This window comes from Salvelinus fontinalis, chromosome 10 (genome assembly GCF_029448725.1).
Source record: "Salvelinus fontinalis isolate EN_2023a chromosome 10, ASM2944872v1, whole genome shotgun sequence".
Classification (NCBI taxonomy): domain Eukaryota; kingdom Metazoa; phylum Chordata; class Actinopteri; order Salmoniformes; family Salmonidae; genus Salvelinus; species Salvelinus fontinalis.
Genome location: NC_074674.1, coordinates 14,581,277 through 14,601,679, shown reverse-complemented (window position 1 = coordinate 14,601,679; position 20,403 = coordinate 14,581,277). Strand labels below are relative to the sequence as shown.

At 44.1% G+C, this 20,403-nt stretch overlaps 2 protein-coding genes across 6 annotated transcripts in view; both read left to right on the top strand.

The window, feature by feature from the left end:
• The window catches only part of LOC129863668 (GTPase-activating Rap/Ran-GAP domain-like protein 3), a 165,598-nt gene extending 160,152 nt beyond the window's left edge, over positions 1-5,446 (top strand). For all 5 annotated transcript variants that reach the window (XM_055935799.1, XM_055935798.1, XM_055935801.1 and 2 more), the window contains exons 30-31: positions 249-369; positions 1,380-5,446. In XM_055935799.1, coding sequence (XP_055791774.1) covers positions 249-369; positions 1,380-1,545 — 287 coding nt within the window. In that variant the 3' untranslated portion in view covers positions 1,546-5,446. The remainder of the gene's footprint in view (positions 1-248; positions 370-1,379) is intronic.
• An 8,838-nt stretch (positions 5,447-14,284) lies between these two features.
• Positions 14,285-17,409, top strand: LOC129863190 (uncharacterized). Its single transcript, XM_055935113.1, has 8 exons — positions 14,285-14,849; positions 14,940-15,011; positions 15,213-15,331; positions 15,464-15,509; positions 15,641-15,738; positions 15,881-16,365; positions 16,474-17,058; positions 17,193-17,409. Exons 1-8 carry the CDS (start codon positions 14,802-14,804, stop codon positions 17,357-17,359), a joined length of 1,620 nt encoding a protein of 539 aa, XP_055791088.1. The 5' UTR covers positions 14,285-14,801; the 3' UTR covers positions 17,360-17,409.
• Positions 17,410-20,403: the final 2,994 nt, after the last annotated feature.

Here is a 20,403-nt window from a genome sequence, read left to right as displayed (position 1 = left end):
TAATGTTTTGTACACTCAGTGTATATAGTATATGTTTCCCTCATGGGAATTAAACCTTCAACCCTGGTGTTTCCAGCACCATAACCTGTTCTAACCCACTGGAACCATCTCAGCATTGGAACCACAGTGATTGTAATGCTATATACTCCTTCGAAGTGGTTTAGTGAATGTCTGTGTTATGGTCGGTTCTTACTGAGCATTTATGGTTAATGTTCCTTACTGAATGGTCTTCTGTGTCTCATGCTCAGGCCTAACCGAGGAGCCGAGCGGTAAGTCCGACAGCAGCACTGTCAAACAGAGGAAGACGAGCAAGAAGACCACTGAGGAAGAGCCAAAGGCACGAGCACTGACCTCCACTTGCAGTGACAGGTGAGTGACCCATATCTTTGTCAGCAACTCATTACCCTAGATAGTGGCAGTAATTAGAATGTTTAGTCGTATACAGTGGCAAGAAAATGTATGTGAACCTTTTGGATTACCTGGATTTCTACGTAAATTGGTCATAACATGTGATCTGATCTTCATCTAAGTCACAACAATAGACAAAGTGTGCTTTAACTAATAACACACACATTCTTGTATTTCCTGTCTATATTGAATACGTCATTTAAACATTCACAGTGTAGGTTGGGAAAAGTATGCGAACCCCTAGGCTAATGATTTCTCCAAAAGCTAATTGGAGTCAGGAGTCGGCTAACCTGGAGTCCAATCAATGAGATGAGATTGGAGATATTAGTTATAGCTGCACTGCCCTATAAAAAAAACTCACAAAATCTGAGTTCGCTATTCACAAGAAGCATTTCCTGATGTGGCCCATGTCTCGATTTAAGAATTGTTGACTTGCATAAACCTGGAAAAGGTTACAAAAATATGTCTAAAAGCCAGTTCCACAGTAAGACAAATTGTTTATAAATGGAGAAAGTTCAGCACTGTTGCTACTCTGCCTAGGAGTGGCCATCCTGCATGTTTAATCAGCTTCTTGATATGCCACACCAGTCAGGTGGATGGATTAACTCAGCAAAGGAGAAATGCTCAATAAGAGGAATGTAAAAAAAATATATAATAATAATAATGTGTGCGCAAAATTTGAGAAATAAGCTTTTTGTGCATATGGAACATTTCTGGGATCTTTTATTTCAGCTCATGAAACATGGGACCAACACTTTACATGTTGCGTTTATGTTTTTTTCCAGTGTATATATTTTTTAAAGGCATATTTGCTAACGTGAAAAAAGCGCTCCTAACTAGAAGTTTCTAATTCATGTGAACGGAAGATTTGCGTACAAATTCGTGTCTCATGCGGTTATTGCAAGTGATATGAGGGTAAAATGTTATGAGGTAATGATTCAATCTGATGGGCATGCTCTGTGTCCAATCAGGATGGGCTCAAAGTCGGCCGACACGGACTCAGACGTCCAACGGCACTGCTCGTTCAGCTCGGATGCGGAGCAAGAGAAAGCAGTGCTCCCAGAGGAGAGCCCGCCATTGGCCAGCCCCTTCAATCTCGCCGCATCCTTCGATGATGATGTCCTGGACCTAAAGTGATGACAATCCCATCATGCACTTCTCCTCCTCATCCCACTCTTTTCTCCTCCTTCGATCATTTTGTTTTGGTTGGGTTTTTTGTTGGTTGATTTCTTGTTTTTGTTTTATCTCCTTTGTCTGGGTCTTCATCCTCAGACATGGTGGGTAAGAGGAGTAATAGTGTGTGTGTGTGTGTGTGTGCGCGTGTTTCATAAGCAGTCGGTCCCCGCAGTCAGTATGTGTGTCTGTGTGTTGCACCGCAGCGAGTAACCCAAAGAAAACGAGGTCATTTGAGGTGGTGTGGTTTGTTCAGAGTGCAGATGTCATTATACGGCGACGGGTTTCTTCTATAAACGAAAACTGAATGTAAATCTACGCACCGAGGCACGACAAAAAATCGTTTCGACACGGCACCCTCGCGAAGTGGCTACGGCTTACCTTTTATTGTATAATCTGTGATTATTTCCAATTACACTTTCAAATGTAGTATAATATATGCATATTTATGTGTACATCTATTTATACATTAAGATGCATACACATTGACAGACATGAATACCTTTATAGATATATTATAGTAGACATTTTATTCACATATTTAGTAAATGTACAATGTTTTATGCTCTCCATGTCTGTCAGTCTTGTTCTATTTCCTTCCCAACTCTGTGTGCAGGTATACAGGACTGGACTAGAGGCAGAGTTTCCCACAAGTGCCATTTCCCCCACATCCTCCACTAAACTACAACTCCCATCAGCCACCAGTCACCTCTCCTCTAATTGTCTGGTGTCTGACAGTAGCAGTCATCATCATGTATCCCTCTGTAGATAACATCCCACAGTGACTCTGTGAGCTAGGTTTAATAAGCATATAGTCAAACACACCTCTAGGGCCTCTAAAAGCACCTACTGTCCTGTCTCTGGCTATCACCTAAGAATCCATGGGGTCTACGTCCTCACAGAATGTACAGTCTCCTATACACAGATCACAATCTTCCCAGACAGTTAGTTTACTGTGGCCCAACACAGTTTAGTCAGGGGCCATATGGCCTGTTAGCGCATCGCCTTTACAGTGGGCCTTTAAAGTCTGTCCACTGTTGGACCGCTAGTGGCATCGGCTGCCAACAGGACGCCCTCAGCTTATGTGCTTTATAGTGGTATGCAGATTCTTAGCCGCCAGTGGTTCACTTGTTAGTTGGGTTGGAGAATTGATCAAGTGGCCAACTACTTCCATTTAGGAGTGATGTAATGAGGTAACGTAGTCAGCCATAGGGTACATCCCAAATAGCACCCTATTCCCTATTTAGTGCACTGATTTTAACCAAGACCCGTAGAGCTCTGGGTAAAAGTACAGTGCACTATATAGGGAAGAGGCCGCCATCTGGGATGCAGGCAGTGGATGAGAGGCCAGACAGATGGTAGGTACTGTAGCCTACCTCAAGAGTCCTTATAGGAGCTATTTGGTAGAAGGAATTATCTCTCTCCAGCTGTTCACTAGGAGCAAGGCATAACTCACCAAGTGCAATGGAACATTACATGAAACACAAGAGTTATGACGCATGTAGAGCGAGTCGGCTGAAACAGCACAGAGGAAGCCATAACACTTAACCTCCTCTGGTACCAGAGATATAGTAACCAAGCCCAATGATTAGGGTGATATCAGCCTATCAGTACACAGGTCAGTGGTCAGACATCAATCAAATGTATTTATAAAGCCCTTTTTACTTCAGCAGATGTCATAAAGTGCTATACAGAAACCCAGCCTAAAACCCCAAACAGCAAGCAATGCAGATGTAGAAGCACGGTGGCTAGGAAAAACTCCCTAGAAAGGCAGGAATCTATGAAGAAGCCTAGAGAGGAACTCTGAGGGGTGGCCAGTCCTCTTCTGGCTGTGCCGGGTGGAGATTATAAGAGTACATGGCAATTTAAGGCCAGATTGTTTTTCAAGATGTTCAAACGTTCATAGATGACCAGCAGGATCAAATAATAAGCAGTGGTTGTAGAGGGTGCAACAGGACAGCGCCTCAGGAGTAAATGTCAGTTGGCTTTTCATAGCCGAGCATTCAGAGGTCGAAACTGAGAGAGAGAGAGTCGAAAACAGCAGGTCCGGGACAAGGTAGCACGTCAAAGATCTCCACCGCAGGAGCCCGAGGGGGTGCAAAACCGGACAGGAAGATCACGTCTGTGACTCGACCCACTCAAGTGACTCATTTCTAGAGAACCATGGGAAATGTGCACTATATGTAGCGTACTTGAGTCAGTCTCACGGTCTTGTGATGAGGTAGCCCTGCCTGCGACTTCCAAATCAATGTCACTCTCGGGCCTAGAGGGTATATCCTATTGGGGTGACGGGCTAAAGGTTTGGACGTTGGTTTCTCCCGTGGAAGACCAGGTTCAGATCCCACCCTGACATACAGGAGGATATTGTCTTGGCAGTGTCATCCTGAGCAGTGTTAGGGATGAGACATTAGCTAAAGTACCGTTTTGGCTACGTTGTTATTACTACTCTAGAGGTCAAGGTGATATTGCTGAGTTGTACACGTGTTAGGGAAAGTTATTGGCTGAAGCATGTGTATCCGTTGGGCTACGTGAGTGCCCTCTGGGTGGTCGGCTTGCGACATGGCACCCCTCTTCTGATCTTGCATGAGCCCCCCCCCCCCTCCCTGTCGCCTTTTTATCTCTCTCCCTCTCTCATTCTCTTCTGTTACTCTCTGTAATTGCCTGTCTCAATGTGGCCTCCTTCAACACTATTACGCAAAACTGGAGAGATGAAAAAAGGGAATAAATAGGGGTACTATTATTGCAATGGAATTGTACTTATTTATGATGCTGGTTCTTACCATGAGTGTGGGTGAATGGGGGTGGGATGTCTGAAGGTCTATAATACAGCTTCTATCACTTTGATCGTTCTCCCTGTTTCTCTCCCCGTTGTTTCCGTTGGCCCTGTTACGTTCACACCGGCCGACTCCTTGATGTTTTCACAGTGGTTTTTGTATCTAAATCAATATTTACTGTTTAGGCTGTTGCTCAACCTCTCTGTGATATGAAAACGGAAGGAGAAAAAAAAAAAGAAATAAAACACCAAGTGTCTTAAAAATAATGTATCGCCATCGTTTTTAATGCCAAGTACTACTTGTAAATGTGTGCGTTTCAAATGTGGCCTCAAATGAAACTGAACTATTATTATTTGAAAAATGGTTTCAATTATTTGAACAAGTGCTGTAGACCACTGCTGTGAAAGTAGTACATTCTGCTCATTGATATGTAATAAATATTTATGAAATTTGAAAACATTTTGTTTGTAGTCTTCCTAATAATGGAATTGTTATTTTTGGCGCTGTGATATAAAAAATAGCTGGAAACCTGATATGTACCAGCCTCTGTAAGGATCTACCTGCTTCTACATCGTAGCCATCGTACATCGTAGTCAAATGGCCAAATTTCCCCTTTCGTGGCCTCATGGGTGGAATGTTAATATTTTTCATAATTAATATAAACTTGCAGAGAATCTGGTGTTTCCATGTCAAATGGTTTTGTTATATTTCAGTCTTCTGTGAATTATTTAAAGTGTAATATTAGGATGAAACTCATCAGCTGACATGGTACAGGTGTCCTATTTTCTTTAAGCCCGTAACCATTTGTGAGGTGTATATTTTTGTTTCAAAGTAGATTTGTTTAAGACTACAAAGAAACATTATGTGTGACCCTGATTTAGCCCACCGTTGTAAAATGTTACCTTACACTTTGTCCTCTGCCGTAATCCTTTAAAACTTCTGAATTATTATCAAACAATGTCATACTCATATACCAACCTAAAAAGCTGTCTGGCTCTTTTCTCTTGGCCTGTCCCCAGTTGTGGCCCCGATTTGAATGATTCATACACTTCAGCCAAAAGCAATAAAAAAAAAACATGCCTCTTGTTTAATAGTGTTGCTGTTATTTATCATTGGCAAATCTCATAATTGGGAGAGAGCATTAAAGAGAATGGAACCTTGAGATTTGGGAACGTTAATTCAATGTGAGCTGAGCTCCACTGTAATTAATTGTGTGTTCATGATTTATGCTCCAGTTTCTTTTGCCTCGTGGGGAAGGTTTCTGTGAATAGAAGGATATCATGTACGTGTTTTGTCCACTTTGTGGCCTTGTAGCATTCACAGCAGGGCCAGTAGTCAGGAAGTGTCTCGGAGTAGAAGTGGTGATCCGGGATCAGTAAAACAATGAATGGATACATCTCCTCTCGCATCGTCCAGTTTACGGAGGGAGACAGAAGAGGAGTGGTGAAAGGAAGGATGTTTGGTGTGTGGGAAGATGAATGATGACGAAAAGGGCCTCGCTGCTCAAACAAAACTATCGCTTCAGTTTTATTCTCACTCACTAATCTCAATCTGTCACGTCAGTCTTTTTTTTCAACCCCTGTTCCCAGGTAAATTGCCTGGAGACCGACCCTCACCTCCCAATTCTGGCCACCAGTGGTTTGGATCGTGACATTTAATTGTGCCCCCACGGACGAGATCCCCACAGGGTTTGAGGATCCAACTCTCTCGTATCAAGTACTTTACATGTCATTCATACGTCTGTTTTCTCAACTAAATTCGATTTGATTTGTTGTGTTGATGTTAGCCTACACTCATGTATTTCGGTCTACAACTGCTTTGTGGGTATATTCAATTAAATAAACAAGTTAATGACACATGTTCCACAAAAAGAGCAACGTTTTCATATTTCAATCTTAAATATCGCTAGGTTGGTTTTTCACAGGGTGGTCGTTTCATGAAAGAATGAATGAATTATTATAAATAGCTTTTTGCTCTTTGTAAGTTCAACATTATTCAATTGTCTGTTGTGTCCTGCATTATATTAAATCACATGTGTACTACTGTAGTACTGAGCAATGCCTAAGCCAGAGATAGGAAAAAATAATTATAATAGAACTAATAGCGTCATTTAGTGTAAGACGAGCTCAAAATAAAACGGTGTATCATTTGAATTGATTTGCACATGAATTAAGTGTTAATAGCTGTATAGGAACTCACTTTGTGATCTGAAAGGGAAGTTAATGTGCAATTTACACATTTTCAATCAAATCAATCAATCAAATCCTTTTTTATTTGTCACATGCTTCGTAACCAACAGGTGTACACTAACAGTGATACTTACTTACGGGCCCTTCCCATCAATGCAGAGAGAAAAATATAGAAAACAATTATAATATAAGGAATAAATACACAATGAGTAACGATTGGCTATATACACACGGTACCAGTACCAAGTCGATGTGCACTTCAAATCGTAGAAAGGTCGATTTTTAACATAGTTGTATTGTTAACAAGTTAGTCAAAAGTAGATTGAGGTAATGTATTCATCTTATTAGCTAAACAAAACTCGTTTTTACCAGTGAAATTGTCACAGAAATCAGCTTTGTTTAAAAAAGCAGAGATGAAAATAACAATTTTAGCTGTAATGATCTCCAAAATTCTCAGCGGTAGTTCATCACACCGTTGATATAGCAACAGATGCTAATCGAATCCCATTGTGATGCAAGGATGGACACATTTTGGCAAGTGCACACTATTTTTGAATGATAGGCCATTTACTCATCATCATCTACATCCTCCCCCTTGGTCAGATCCTTTGCCACTTCAACCTCGACTTCCAGATCAGCACCAAATCCCGCATCGACCCACATAGAATCCTGCCTCTATGAAATGAAACCCTGGATGCAACACAACTTCCTCATGCTAAACAGTGACAAAACCCAAACTCTTCCTCATAGGCATCGAAACCACACTCAGCAAAGTTGCCAATCTTACCCTCAGCGTTGATGTCACCATTGTCTCTCCTACCCCCCCCCCCCCCCCCCCCCCCCCACACACATCCTGGACTCCACCCTCTCCTTCGAACACCACATCCGACAGACTGTCCGATCCTCGTTCTTCCACCTCCGCAAAGTCAGAAAGTGCCAAAGTCAAGTCCTCCCTCTCCCGTCCTGCCGCTGAAACCCTGATCCATGCGTTCATCACCTCCCGCCTTGACCACTGCTATCCGGCATCAATCCAAGCTCCCTCCTTAAGCTCCAAATGGCTCAGAACTCTGCAGCCTAACTATTCACCCACACTAAGTCCTGGCAGTACATCATCCCTGTCCTCTGTGAATGCACTGTCTCCTCCTACAAAGCCCTTCACCACCTGCCCCCCCCCCTTACTTCTCCAACCGTCTCCCCTACAAACCCACACTCTCACTCCATTCCACCACAGCAGGCCACCTTGCTGTTCCCAAGTCCGAGCTTTAGCGACAAGGCCTTCTATAGGGTTGCTCCAAGGCTCCACCATCACCATCTTTCAGTCCCTCCTAAAGACCCACCTCTTCACCATAGCCTACCCCTAAGACCACACACACACACTCTCCAACACTGGGCCCTGTGGATGATGGGGCAGTAGGTAGCCTATCGGTTAAGAGCGTTTGGCAAGTAACTGAAAGGTTGCTGGTTCGAATCTCCAAGCTGATTAGGTGAATAATCTGTAGAGTTGTGGCCAAAAGTTTTGAGTATGACACAAATATAAATGTTCACAAAGTCTGCTGCCTCAGTTTGTATGATGGCAATTTGCATATACTCCAGAATGTTATGAAGAGTGATCAGATGAATTGCAATTAATTGCAAAGTCCCTCTTTGCCATGCAAATGAACTGAATCCCCCCAAAACATTTCCACTGCATTTCAGCCCTGCCACAAAAGGACCAGCTGAAAAACTGGAAGCTTCAAAAGGAGTGTGGTGCTTGGAATCATTTTTCTTCCTCTGTCATCCATGGTTACCTGCAAGGAAACACGTGCCATCATCATTGCTTTGCACAAAAAGGGATTCACAGGCAAGAATATTGCTGCCAGTAAGATTGCACCTAAATCAACCATTTATCGGATCATCAAGAACTTCAAGGAGAGCGGTTCAATTGTTGTGAAGAAGGCTTCAGGACGCCCAAGAAAGTCCAGCAAGCGCCAGGACTGTCTCCTAAAGTTGATTCAGCTGTGGGATCGGGGCACCACCAGTACAGACCTGCTGCTCAGGAATGGCAGCAGGCAGGTGTGAGTGCATCTGCACGCACAGTGACGCGAAGACTTTTGGAGGATGGCCTGGTGTCAAGTGCAGCAAAGAAGCCACTTCTCTTCAGGATAAACATCAGGGACAGACTGATATTCTGCAAAAGGTACAGGGATTGGACTACTGAGGACTGGGGTAAAGTCATTTTCTCTGATGAATCCCCTTTCCGATTGTTTGGGGCATCCGGAAAAAAGTTTGTCCGGAGAAGACAAGGTGAGCACTACCATCAGTCCTGCGTCATGCCAACAGTAAAGCATCCTGAGACCATTCATGTGATGGGTTGCTTCTCAGACAAGGGAGTGGGCTCTCTCACAATATTGTCTAAGAACACAGCCATGAATAAAGAATGGTACCAACACATCCTCCGAGAACAACTTCTCCCAACCATCCAGGAACAGTTTGATGACGAACAATGCATTTTCCAGCATGATGGAGCACCTTGCTATAAGGCAAAATTGATAACTAAGTGGCTTGGGGAACAAAACATTGATATTTTGGGTCCATGGCCAGGAATCTCCCCAGACCTTTATCCCATTGAGAACTTGGTCAATCCTCAGGAGGCGGGTGGACAAACACAAACCCACAAATTCTGATTATGCAAGAATGGGTTCCATCAGTCAGGATGTGGCCCAGAAGTTAATTGACAGCATGCCAGTGCGGATTGCAGAGGTCTTGAAAAAGAAGGGTCAACACTGCAAATATTGACTCTTTGCATCAGCTTCATGTAATTGTCAATAAAAGCCTTTGACACTTATGAAATGCTTGTAATTATACTTCATTATTCCATAGTGACATCTGACAAAAATATCTAAAGACACTGAAGCAGCAAACTTTGTGGAAATTAATATTTGTGTCATTCTCAAAACTTTTGGCCATGACTGTACATGTTCCCTTGAGTCGCTCTGGATAAAAGTGCCCGCTAAATTACTCAAATGTTTAAAAAAATTGCCACTACAGGATACTCATCTTAATCTAATGTCAAAGGTAATGCATCGCTGTACTAATATTGTCGTTATAGAAAAGCCATTACATGGAGATGAGCCCTGGGCAGGGGAGTGGGGCTCCCTGGCCCTGTGAGCTGCTCTATGCAGCAGTCCCTTACCATAAAAAAACTGCTCAAAATATGTTTCAAATTCGTGACCCAGAAACGGTGTCTCCAGTCATGCCGAACGAGCGGCATGTTGGATAGTGCCGAAAACATGATTTTCGGGCCATGTCCATGAAAAACTGCTCAAAAATATGGACATCCAAATATCATGTTTTCGGCCTTGTCAACCTTGCCGCTCGTTCGACATGACTGGAGACACCGTTTCGGGGTCACGAATTTCAAACATATTTTTGAGCAGTTTTTCATGGACATGGACGATAATCATGCGTTCGGCACTCTACACCAAGCCGCTCGTTCAGCATGACGGGGAGACACCTTTAATGGGTCATGAGTTTGAAGCAGTTTTTCATGGACATTCCCGAAAATCATATTTTTGGCCTTATCCACCACGCCTCTCATGCGGCATGATGGGAGTCACCGTTTCTGGATGACGAATTTGAAACGTATTTTTTTTGCAGTTTTCATGGACGATAATCATGTATTCGGCCCTCTCCACCGTGCCGCTCGTTCAGCATTACTGGAGACACCATTTACGGTCAAGCGTTTGAAACTGTTTTTCATGTAAATGGATAAAAATCATGTTTGTTTTCGGCCCTCTCCACCACGTTGCTCGCTCAACATGACTGGAAACACCATTTCGGGGTCACGAATATGAAACATATTTTTGAGCAGTTTGTCATGGACATGGCCGAAAAACATGTGTTTGGCCCTCTCCAACAGATCGCTCGTTGTGCATGACTGGAGACACCTTTATCGTCACGAGTTTAAAGCAGTTTTGTCATGGACATGGCCGAAAATCATGTTTTCGGCCCTCTCCACCAAGCCAATTGTTCTGAATGACGGGGTCACAAATTCCAAGCATATTTTTGAGCAGACTTTTATGGACATGGCCGAATATCACGTTTTCAGCCCTCTCTACCACACCGCTCGTTCGTCATGACTGTAGACACCTTTTATGGGTCATGAGTTTGAAGCAGTTTTTCATGGACATGTCCGACTATCATGTTTTCGGCCCTCTACACCACACCGCTTGTTCGGCATGACTGGGGACACCGTTTTTGGGTCACGAATTTAAAACATATTTTTTATTAGTTTTTTTATGGACATGTCCGAATATCATATTTTTGGCCCTCTCCGCCACGCCTCTGGTTCGACATGACGGGAAACACCATTTCTGGGTCACAAATTTGAAACATAGTTTTGAGCAGTTTGTCATTTACATGGCTGAAAATTATGTTTTTGTCCCTCTCCGGAGGATGCTTTAGTCCAGGTCTGGGAGGAGATCCCTCAGGAGACCATCCGCCACCTCATCAGGAGCATGCCCAGGCGTTGTAGGGAGGTCATACAGGCACGTGGAGGCCACACACACTACTGAGCCTCATTTTGACTTGTTTTAAGAACATTACATCAAAGTTGGATCAGCCTGTAGTGTGGTTTTCCACTTTAATTTTGAGTATGACTCCAAATCCAGACCTCCATGGGTTGATACATTTGATTTACATTGATCATTTTGTGTGATTTTGTTGTCAGCACATTCAACTATGTAAAGAAAAAAGTATTTAATAAGAATATTTCATTCATTCAGATCTAGGATGTGTTATTTTAGTGTTCCCTTAATTTTTTTGAGCAGTGTAGTTTTAAAGTTTTCCATGAACAAAGTCAAAAATCATGTTTGACATATGTTGAAAGCAACATCTTGTACATCATTGTTAAGAGAGATGGTAAGGACACCACGAGACAATTTTCAGCAAGGAGCAACTGTGAAATATAGTTTTAAACAGTTTTCCATGAACGCAGTCTAAAATCATGTTTGACACAATTTGAAAGCAAAATATTGTACAGCACTGTTGAGAGACGATACGGACACCATGAGACAATTTTCAGCATGTTGAAATATAATTTTAAATGGTTTTCCATGAACGCAGTCTAAAATCGTGTTTGACACAATTTGAAAGCAAAATATTGTACAGCACTGTTGAGAGACGATACGGACACCATGAGACAATTTTCAGCATGTTGAAATATAGTTTGAAACGGTTTTCCATGAACACAGTCTAAAATCATGTTTGACACAATTTGAAAGCACATATTGTACAGCACTGTTAAGAGAGATGATAAGGACACCATGAGACAAATTGTCAGCATGATGCAACTGTGAAAGACAGTTTTAAAAACTTTTCAGTGAATAAACTACATCCACTCCCACCCTCTCCATGGGAGCCCCCACTGGGAACTGTTGGAGCTGAGCGTGAGAGCGACCTGGGGGGCCCTTTCTCGCTGTGCAGTTGTCACAGCGGCGGCAAAAGTCCTCCACATCCCACTTGTGCTGCCCCCAGTAGAAGCCCTGACGGAGACGGCGCAGTGTTATTGTGACACCAAAGTGTCCAGTCCCCACCCCCTCATGAGTACTCTGGAGCACAGCCTCCCGCAATGCTTTTGGGACAACCACCTGCCACCTCTCCTCTCCCGTAGCTGACTCCTTCCATGCCCGCTGTAGCACGCCATCAGCCAGCCGCAGTCGCTCAAACTTTGACCACAACCCTTTGGTCGCGAGTGAGAGCGCTGTCACCTCTTCCCATGGTGGCCTCACCTGCGCCTCTACCCACTGTAGCACTGACAGACCCCCTCCTCTGCACACAGCTCTCTCTCCCGTCCCTCTCTCCGCTCACAGTGGCGGCAGCCATCTGCAGTACAGGGCCGACGGGACATGGCGTTGGAGCGGCGTACCCTTGCTCTGTGCACCACTGTGAACTCATACGGCTGAAGCTCCACCAACCAGCGTGCCACCTGCCCCTCTTGCTCTCTGAAAGACATGAGCCACTGGAGAGCAGAGTGGTCAGTCCTTACAGTAAAGGGCAGGCCACCCAGGTAGTACTTGAAGTGTTTGACGGAAGCCACAACAGCCATGGGCTCCCGCCGGGTGACACAGTAGCGGCGCTCATGTTTGTCAAATGTTTTACTGAAGTACACCACCACTCTCTCCCCCTCTGGCCCCACTTGGGCCAGCACCACACCCATGCCCACATTATCTTGGACACAGATGCGAGCAAAGGGCAAGGTGAGGTCAGGGGGGTTGAGCACGGCGGCCTCGATCAGTGCACGTTTGAGGGTGTTGAACGCCTCCTCACACTCCACTGTCCAAGTAATTGCCTTGTCCTTCGCCAGCAGGCGGTTCAGGGGAGCAGACACAGATGTCAGCTAGCTAGCTGGCTAACTTTTATCAACGTTTTTACTTCTGACACCAATGTAATGACCTGACTAGATCATAAAGGGACAATTGTCCAGACAGAGGGTTGAGTTTACGAATTGACGGTTTATTAACCCAGTAGCCCACGCCAAATAAACGAAAGATACCCCACAAGCCAACCGTGACCTTCTCTTGTGAAGCCCAGACGTAAGAGAGAGAGCAATGGCTAAACCTGGTCTTAACTTCCAATGCTCCATCCCCCTGCCCAACACCCCTTCGCATCACTCCGCCAACCACCAGGATGCCCGGCATCAGAACATTCCAGGCATCCCCGTGATTGGCAGATAGCAGGTTGATTGGCATGTCGGACCCCGCGAACACTGGTAAGTACAACACAACCCACTAATAGCCTACCACATAACACACCGCTGTCTGTGCGGGTCGCTACAATACGTTGCCTTATTTAAAAAACAATAGCTATCATGCTATAATCGGAATTGTTTCTCAGACCAAATCTTCATTCTGGTTTAAACAAAGCAATCTGATCATACTCCAGTAAAATACACGCAACAGGGAATGCAACAAAAAAATGGCTTCTGCAAAGCACATATACGTTGTCCAATCAACATCCACACATTGATTTCATTTTTTGGGTCTTTATTCAAACACAAACACACTTGGAATAAAATGCTCTTTCAGTGTCTTGTTGGAGGTTGTGCAATGTTCAAAAGTGTGTGAGAGATTAGCATTAATGTGTGTGTATGTGTGTGGGCTCAAGTTTGGACGTTCGTACATATGCAAATAGCCGAGATTGTATATTTCAGGACCATGGACATTAGCGATATCGGCATAGCAATATCTGTCATCCAGCCCCACATGACAGTAGACAGAGGCTATCTCATGTGAAGTTGGCACTGGGGAAATTCCATGTAATGAGAAACGAGGCTCAGGAGGCAAAAAGACTGAAGGAGAAGACTCCCACAGGAACTCGATGCTAAACTGTTCTGCCACATTCATTTCAAATGTTACATCTTTCGATTTGTAAATAATAGGGAATACATCTGCAAATAATTGAAACGGACTATTCAAACTACACTGTACAGCTTTAGTGTGTCTGTGCATCATGGGTACAACTGTAAGCAATTCCGTTCTCAAATGTCTGTTTAATGTGATAAACAAAATGAAAAACACCTGTTAGACCATTACAATGCGGACTGTCATGCATTTTTACTATTAACAACAAGACAACGAAGTGATACGTGCCATAGAGACTTATAACGGATACTTTTCTAACACCAAAAGTTCCCACGCTGAGCAATATTGTTCACTACACTATTATGCATATAATCCAAGTCATACGTTTATTGTCATTCATACTCTTATTTTTAACCGAATATCTTTGCAAAAGTGTTCATTGTGTCAATTCAGAGCTCAGAAATATTGGAATAATGTGCTTAAGGGGACTGACACTCAAGGCGCACAACAGGACAACACAACAACCACATTTTCAATTGACAATCATTGCTTTAAATGGATGTGGTTGATTGTTTATATATGCCTATACAAATCTATGTATTTAACTTGTAAAGCAAGGTTGGATTAGTAGGTCTAAGCAACATGCACCTGGATAATCGCGTCATGAATCGGGACGGGCTCCTACGTCCCTACATTATGACATAATAAAGACATAGAAGCATACCCATTTATACAGGTTCTACACATTCCATTTCTGTAAACATTCTATTTTGCGCCAAACACCACCTACAACTCAATTCTAAGTGCAGCATATTGGACGACTCCACAGTCATTGATCATTCGCAACTTTAAGTCATTTCTGTTATCTCTAGAGCATCCCGTATATCTATAGCGCTGCATTTCTTCCCCATCTTACCATGGATAGGGTTTGGTGCATTCCGGAGTTCACTTATGGTCCCACAAAGGTAATCTTAGGAGAAATTAATTTTAGCATACTGTAAATGCCTGTGCATAATCTGCATAACAAAGCATCATTATTTTCAATATCTTCAAAGGAATTCTGTAGAAGCAGCCTTTATTTTCAGACTCTGCAGGCCTGCTGGGAGGAAACATATTACAATAAACAGGTAAGATTCATCCCACAACAACATAAACAACAGAAAGAGAGTTGTATTTCAAGACAGTTTAGAGAAGTTGGTCATAAGAGTTCTTAATATCACTTGCAAATTGTCAGGCATGAGCAGTTGTGAAATGTTGCAAGAGGCCCTTCTGAAAGCACATGATATGGTATTTCGTGGCACGGTCTCACACCTTACCTCATCTTGCAGAAGAAGCTCATGGTCCACTATCTGCTGCTCCAGAGTCAAGGCCAGGTCCCGCCCCATGTCACCACGGAGCACATGAGCAACTGGCTGGTGTCTCAGGGCAAAAAATCCCTTAGGGAGAGGTGAGTACCACGTCAGCACTCACCTTCACTGCCATTCCCTGCCACCAGCAGCACTTCAGGAGGTGTGGGTAAAATAAACAACAGAAAAATCAGAAGCCAGGAAAGTTGAATTGCTCTGTGTTTTATTTGAAGGGTGTGGAAGGAAACCCTGGAGGAGGGAAACGACCTCGCTCGGCTGGTAAGAGAATGAGAGTTAGAGACATACTACAAGTCAGTGAGCTCTTTACTAGCCTTTCAACAACGAGTTAGCACAGAAGAATAGATCTGTTGTGAAATTACACTAATGGGACTTCCTGTTTCATACTGCAGGCCTGGGAAGTAAACACTTGCCTAAAAATGATGGACATAGAGCACGAGGCTTTCTGCAAGCTCCGCCGCTCCATGCACTCCACCTCGGCAGCTGACATGTGAGTTCCATGTACTGCCCTGCATATGACTTGATCCATTTATCTACACATCTGGAACTACACAGAAACAGACTAAGACAGTGTTCTCTGTGAGCACATTGCACATCGTTTAGCTTCGTCTTCTCCTTTTTGTTGATATCAGCGATCCTAAAGTCCACATCATCGTGGAGAGAGCTGTGAGGAGCATTCTGGACGAGCAGTCCAATGAGCCCCGTAGCAACCTGCTCAGCCCATCTCAGGTGGTGGTGGAGGTGGTGCCCAGGCTCCTCCTGGCCCTGTGGCTTCAGCCAGAGGAAGGCCATTCAGAGCACCCAATCCTAATAAGCGGGATGGCCGTAGGCATGGTGGCGGCCGTAGTGGAGAAGCTCTCCTGCTTGTTAAAGGACCCTTCCCCTCACATCCATTTCTCCCGGGCTGCTGCTTTTGACTCTGTGCGGTCGATCCTCGGGAGAATCAGTCAGTCCTTCTCCACGGATGACCTCCAGAGCCCTTTTTATATGAGCTCTGTCTGTGCCTTTGTGGTGGACGAGGTGCAGAGCTGCTTCCAGCCCCCTGCAGCCACCCTACCAGTCCCCCCTGTCCTCGCGGTGGCCGTTTTCACCACACTACCAGCTGACATCCAAGCAGGTGAGTAGCAGTGATAGAGAGCACTCTGACAGATGCCTGTTGTGATGACATCTTGGTGCCTTGTAGTAGTAGAGCTCATCAGGATTGTTGTTGTCACCCATAACACAGACCAGGCTTCTTCCCACCTGGAGGTTGTGGACATCACCCCAAAAACAGAGGCAGACCCAGCTTCTTTCCACCTGGAGGTTGTGGACATCACCACTAACAAAGAGGCAGATCCGGCTTCTTCCCACCTGAATGTGGTGGACATCACCACTAACAAAGAGGCAGACCCAGCTTCTTCCCACCTGAATGTGGTGGACATCACCACTAACAAAGAGGCAGATCCGGCTTCTTCCCACCTGAATGTGGTGGACATCACCACTAACACAGAGGCAGATCCAGCTTCTTCCCACCTGAATGTGGTGGACATCACCCCTAATACAGAGGCAGATCCGGCTTCTTCCCACCTGAATGTGGTGGACATCACCACTAACAAAGAGGCAGACCCAGCTTCTTCCCACCTGAATGTGGTGGACATCACCACTAACAAAGAGGCAGATCCGGCTTCTTCCCACCTGAATGTGGTGGACATCACCACTAACAAAGAGGCAGACCCAGCTTCTTCCCACTTGGAGGTTGTGGACGTCACACCTGAAGAAAGGAATCTCACGATGGCCGTCTTCGCCACTCTGCCAGCTGACATCCAAGCAGGTGAGTAACACTTAGAGAGCACTCTGACAGGTGCCGTTTGTCATGGCATCTTAGTAGAACCTTTCAACTGGTTAGTGTTTAGAATCTACGGTTTGCATTTGTTTACATTCTGTTCCTCTTTTTTCCCTTTCCAGAGGATGTTGCTGTGGTCATCCCGGAAGTCACCCCACATGTCACCAAGGACGTGACACTGGATGTTCCATGCAGAGCAAGGAAAGGGGCAGTCCGGCGATTATTTTGCAGGCTTTGGAGGGCAGTGTGCTGCTGCGCCTGCCACAAGGAAGAGGAGGAACAATATTAATTATTCATCAGTCCTTCAGAAATGGGATTGAACCATAGACCATTAAATTATTCGCATTATAATTGGATTCAATTCTGCTTTTATTCTGTTTACTACTTAATTTCAGAACTTTTCTATAAACTTTCCCTTTGCAAGTGTGGAGTAGGTTGTGTAAATAAGTGGGAAACATCCCAATTTTAATACTTTGTACATTTAAAAATATATATTATTTGACAACAAAAAAACAGAGGGCGCTCAACCAACGTTGAGTTGAGGTGCAACCAAAAATTTTAATCATCATAGCAAAGGAAAAAGTGCAACTCTTGCTCACTATAAAAAAATGCATTGTTTTATTCAGGCAAGGTTAAAAGATTAACGTTTCGGCCTAGTCTATGACGATATGCAAGTTGTGTTTGCCCAGTAAAAGGGTGACCCAGACTCACCCTGGTTCTTGAGGGTTGAAGACAGTGAAAAATGATCATTAAGTAAATGGGACTTTTCAATTCTTAAATAAAAATCTTTAATGAACATGAATTTAAATACAATTGACTTGAGGATCAGAGCAGGCAGGCTGACTGGCTAGCCCTGAAGGCCCTCTGCCTCTACCTCTGTGTGGTTCATCTCAACCAAGAGGTTGTGTGGGTTGTCTTTCTCTCTGTGGGTGTGAATCACTATGACCTCTCCCTCTGCCTGCCATTTGGCTGATCAGAAGCCTTCTGCTCTTTCTTGCTCACATGAACAGGAGAAATTGCCTCTGGGGTAATCTCCTCCTCTATCTAATGCCTCTTCCACCTCCTCTTTCTGACTGTGTTTGACTGAGGTCACTCGTTCTCTCTCCCTGGGTGTTGGATAGTTCCTCCTCCTCTGTGTCTTTGTGAGTTTGGAGGGAGTTATCCTGTTCCGGCTCCCTCTAAGGGTGTGCACCGTAATCTCTTTCGGTGTGTTGAGGGGTTCAGTGGTTTTGGAGGGAGTGTGAAGTTCGATCTCTAGCGATGAGTGTGGGGTCTGTCCCGTGGTGGTGTCCCCCTCCCTCCTAAGGAGCAGCCACTGAGACATGTGATGAGGCCAAGGAAGATCACTCTGCAAGGACGGGATAGGACACATCACAACACTGCTGCTCATTCATATTCAAACACACCTCAGAATACAGACAAAAACACAATGAACTTACCTGTACATATCAGAATCATACATTCGACAGCCACCTCTTCCCCCACATGTATTGATCCCCCACCTCAAACATGTTGAGTCAATTCCAGATGCTGGAATGGTGCTGGAATGCAGGTGCAGTAGGACCTAGTATGTAATGATGTGATACCATGTGTACCCCATATCCTTTGTTGTTGTTTTTAATATTTTATTTAACTTTTATTTAAACAGGGAGTCACATTGACATTAAACATCTATTTTACAAGAGTGCCCTGTAAAAGTGGAAGTCATATTGAACAACTACCAGAGAACCTTCTCTACATAGCATACCATATTTTTTCCATACATCAAAATAATACTTTATTGTCAATCAGCAATTACTTACTTAGATAAGGCCTCAACAAGGCCCCAGTTAATGGTTGAAAATAACTTATTTCAGTGCCAATGAGTTACGCTGCGTGTATAAAATATTAAGAACAACTGCTCTTTCCATGACCTATGCTGACCAGGTGAATCCAGGTTAAAGCTATAATCCCTTATGGATGTCACTAGTTAAATCCACTTAAATCAGTGTAGATAAAGAGGAGACATGTTTTAAAAATATTGTAAGGCTTGAGACATGGATTGTGTATGTGTGCCATTCAGAGGGTGAATGGGCAAGACAGAATATTTACGTGCCTTTCAACAGGGCATGGTAGTAGGTGCCAGGGGTACCAGTTTGTGTCAAGAACTGCAACTCTGCTGTTTTTTTTACGCTCAACAGTTTCCCGTGTGTATCAAGCCACTCAAAAGACATACAGCCAACTTGACACAACTGTAGGAAGCATTGGAGTCAACATAGGCCAGAATCCCTATGAATGTGTTGTACATTAATAGTATTGGTACCGTGATCTTGCCGTAACCTGTAAAGCTGGAGCAGCCTGCGAGGTAGGGGGAGGTGTAGGTGATGGCGTTGTCTGAACACACAGGGTCCCACTCCCCAGCCAAGCAGGAGCAGTCTCTGTTACACTCTGACAACAGGCTGCCATCGTACACCAGGGGACCTGGGGGACAGAGAAAATGGCTGGTAATAATGATGTTTAAATAACTGTCGCTGAACTATCATTGACATAGGCACAGTGGGTGTGGAGTCAGGCGCAGGAGAAACAAGTTCCAAAGAAAAGGGCGTTTTATTCAACTAGCTCAAAACACAACAGGAACACCGGACTACAGCAATAGCCACGAAAACCCCCTTCAGACACAGTCTAGGGAAAAACACCTGTAAAACATGAGCTAATAAAAACAAAACCCCACTCAGACACAGTCTAGGGAAAAACACCTGTAAAACATGAGCTAATAAAAACAAAACCCCACTCAGACACAGTCTAGGGAAAAACACCTGTAAAACATGAGCTAATAAAAACAAAACCCCACTCAGACACAGTCTAGGGAAAAACACCTGTAAAACATGAGCTAATGAAAACCCCACTCAGACACAGTCTAGGGAAAAACACCTGTAAAACATGAGCTACTAAAAACAAAACCCCACTCAGACACAGTGTAGGGAAAAACACCTGTAAAACATGAGCTACTAAAAACAAAACCCCACTCAGACACAGTGTAGGGAAAAACACCTGTAAAACATGAGCTAATAAAAACAAAACCCAAACTCACTGACAGTTCAAACGAAAACAATCCCGCACAAAACCCCCCAGGAAATGTCGAACTAAACACCCCCCCTAATTAACCAAAATGAAACCAGGTGAAACACAAACAGACATAACCATAAGAAAAGGAAAAAGGATCGGTGGCAGCTAGTAGACCGCCGAGCGCCGCCCGAACAGGGAGAGGAGCCACCTTCGGTGGAAGTCGTGACACACAGTGCCAAAACAGCCAGGAATCCTGGCTCAGTAACAACCATACTGTATATTCCCACA

Excerpts from the sequence above, each read along its gene's own strand:
- LOC129863190 (XM_055935113.1), top strand. The coding sequence starts at position 14,802 with ATGGATAGGGTTTGGTGCATTCCGGAGTTCACTTATGGTCCCACAAAG. Across the intron at positions 15,012-15,212 it reads AAACATATTACAATAAACAG|AAGAAGCTCATGGTCCACTA; the intron begins GTAAGATTCATC and ends CTCATCTTGCAG. Across the intron at positions 17,059-17,192 it reads GCCAGCTGACATCCAAGCAG|AGGATGTTGCTGTGGTCATC; the intron begins GTGAGTAACACT and ends TTCCCTTTCCAG.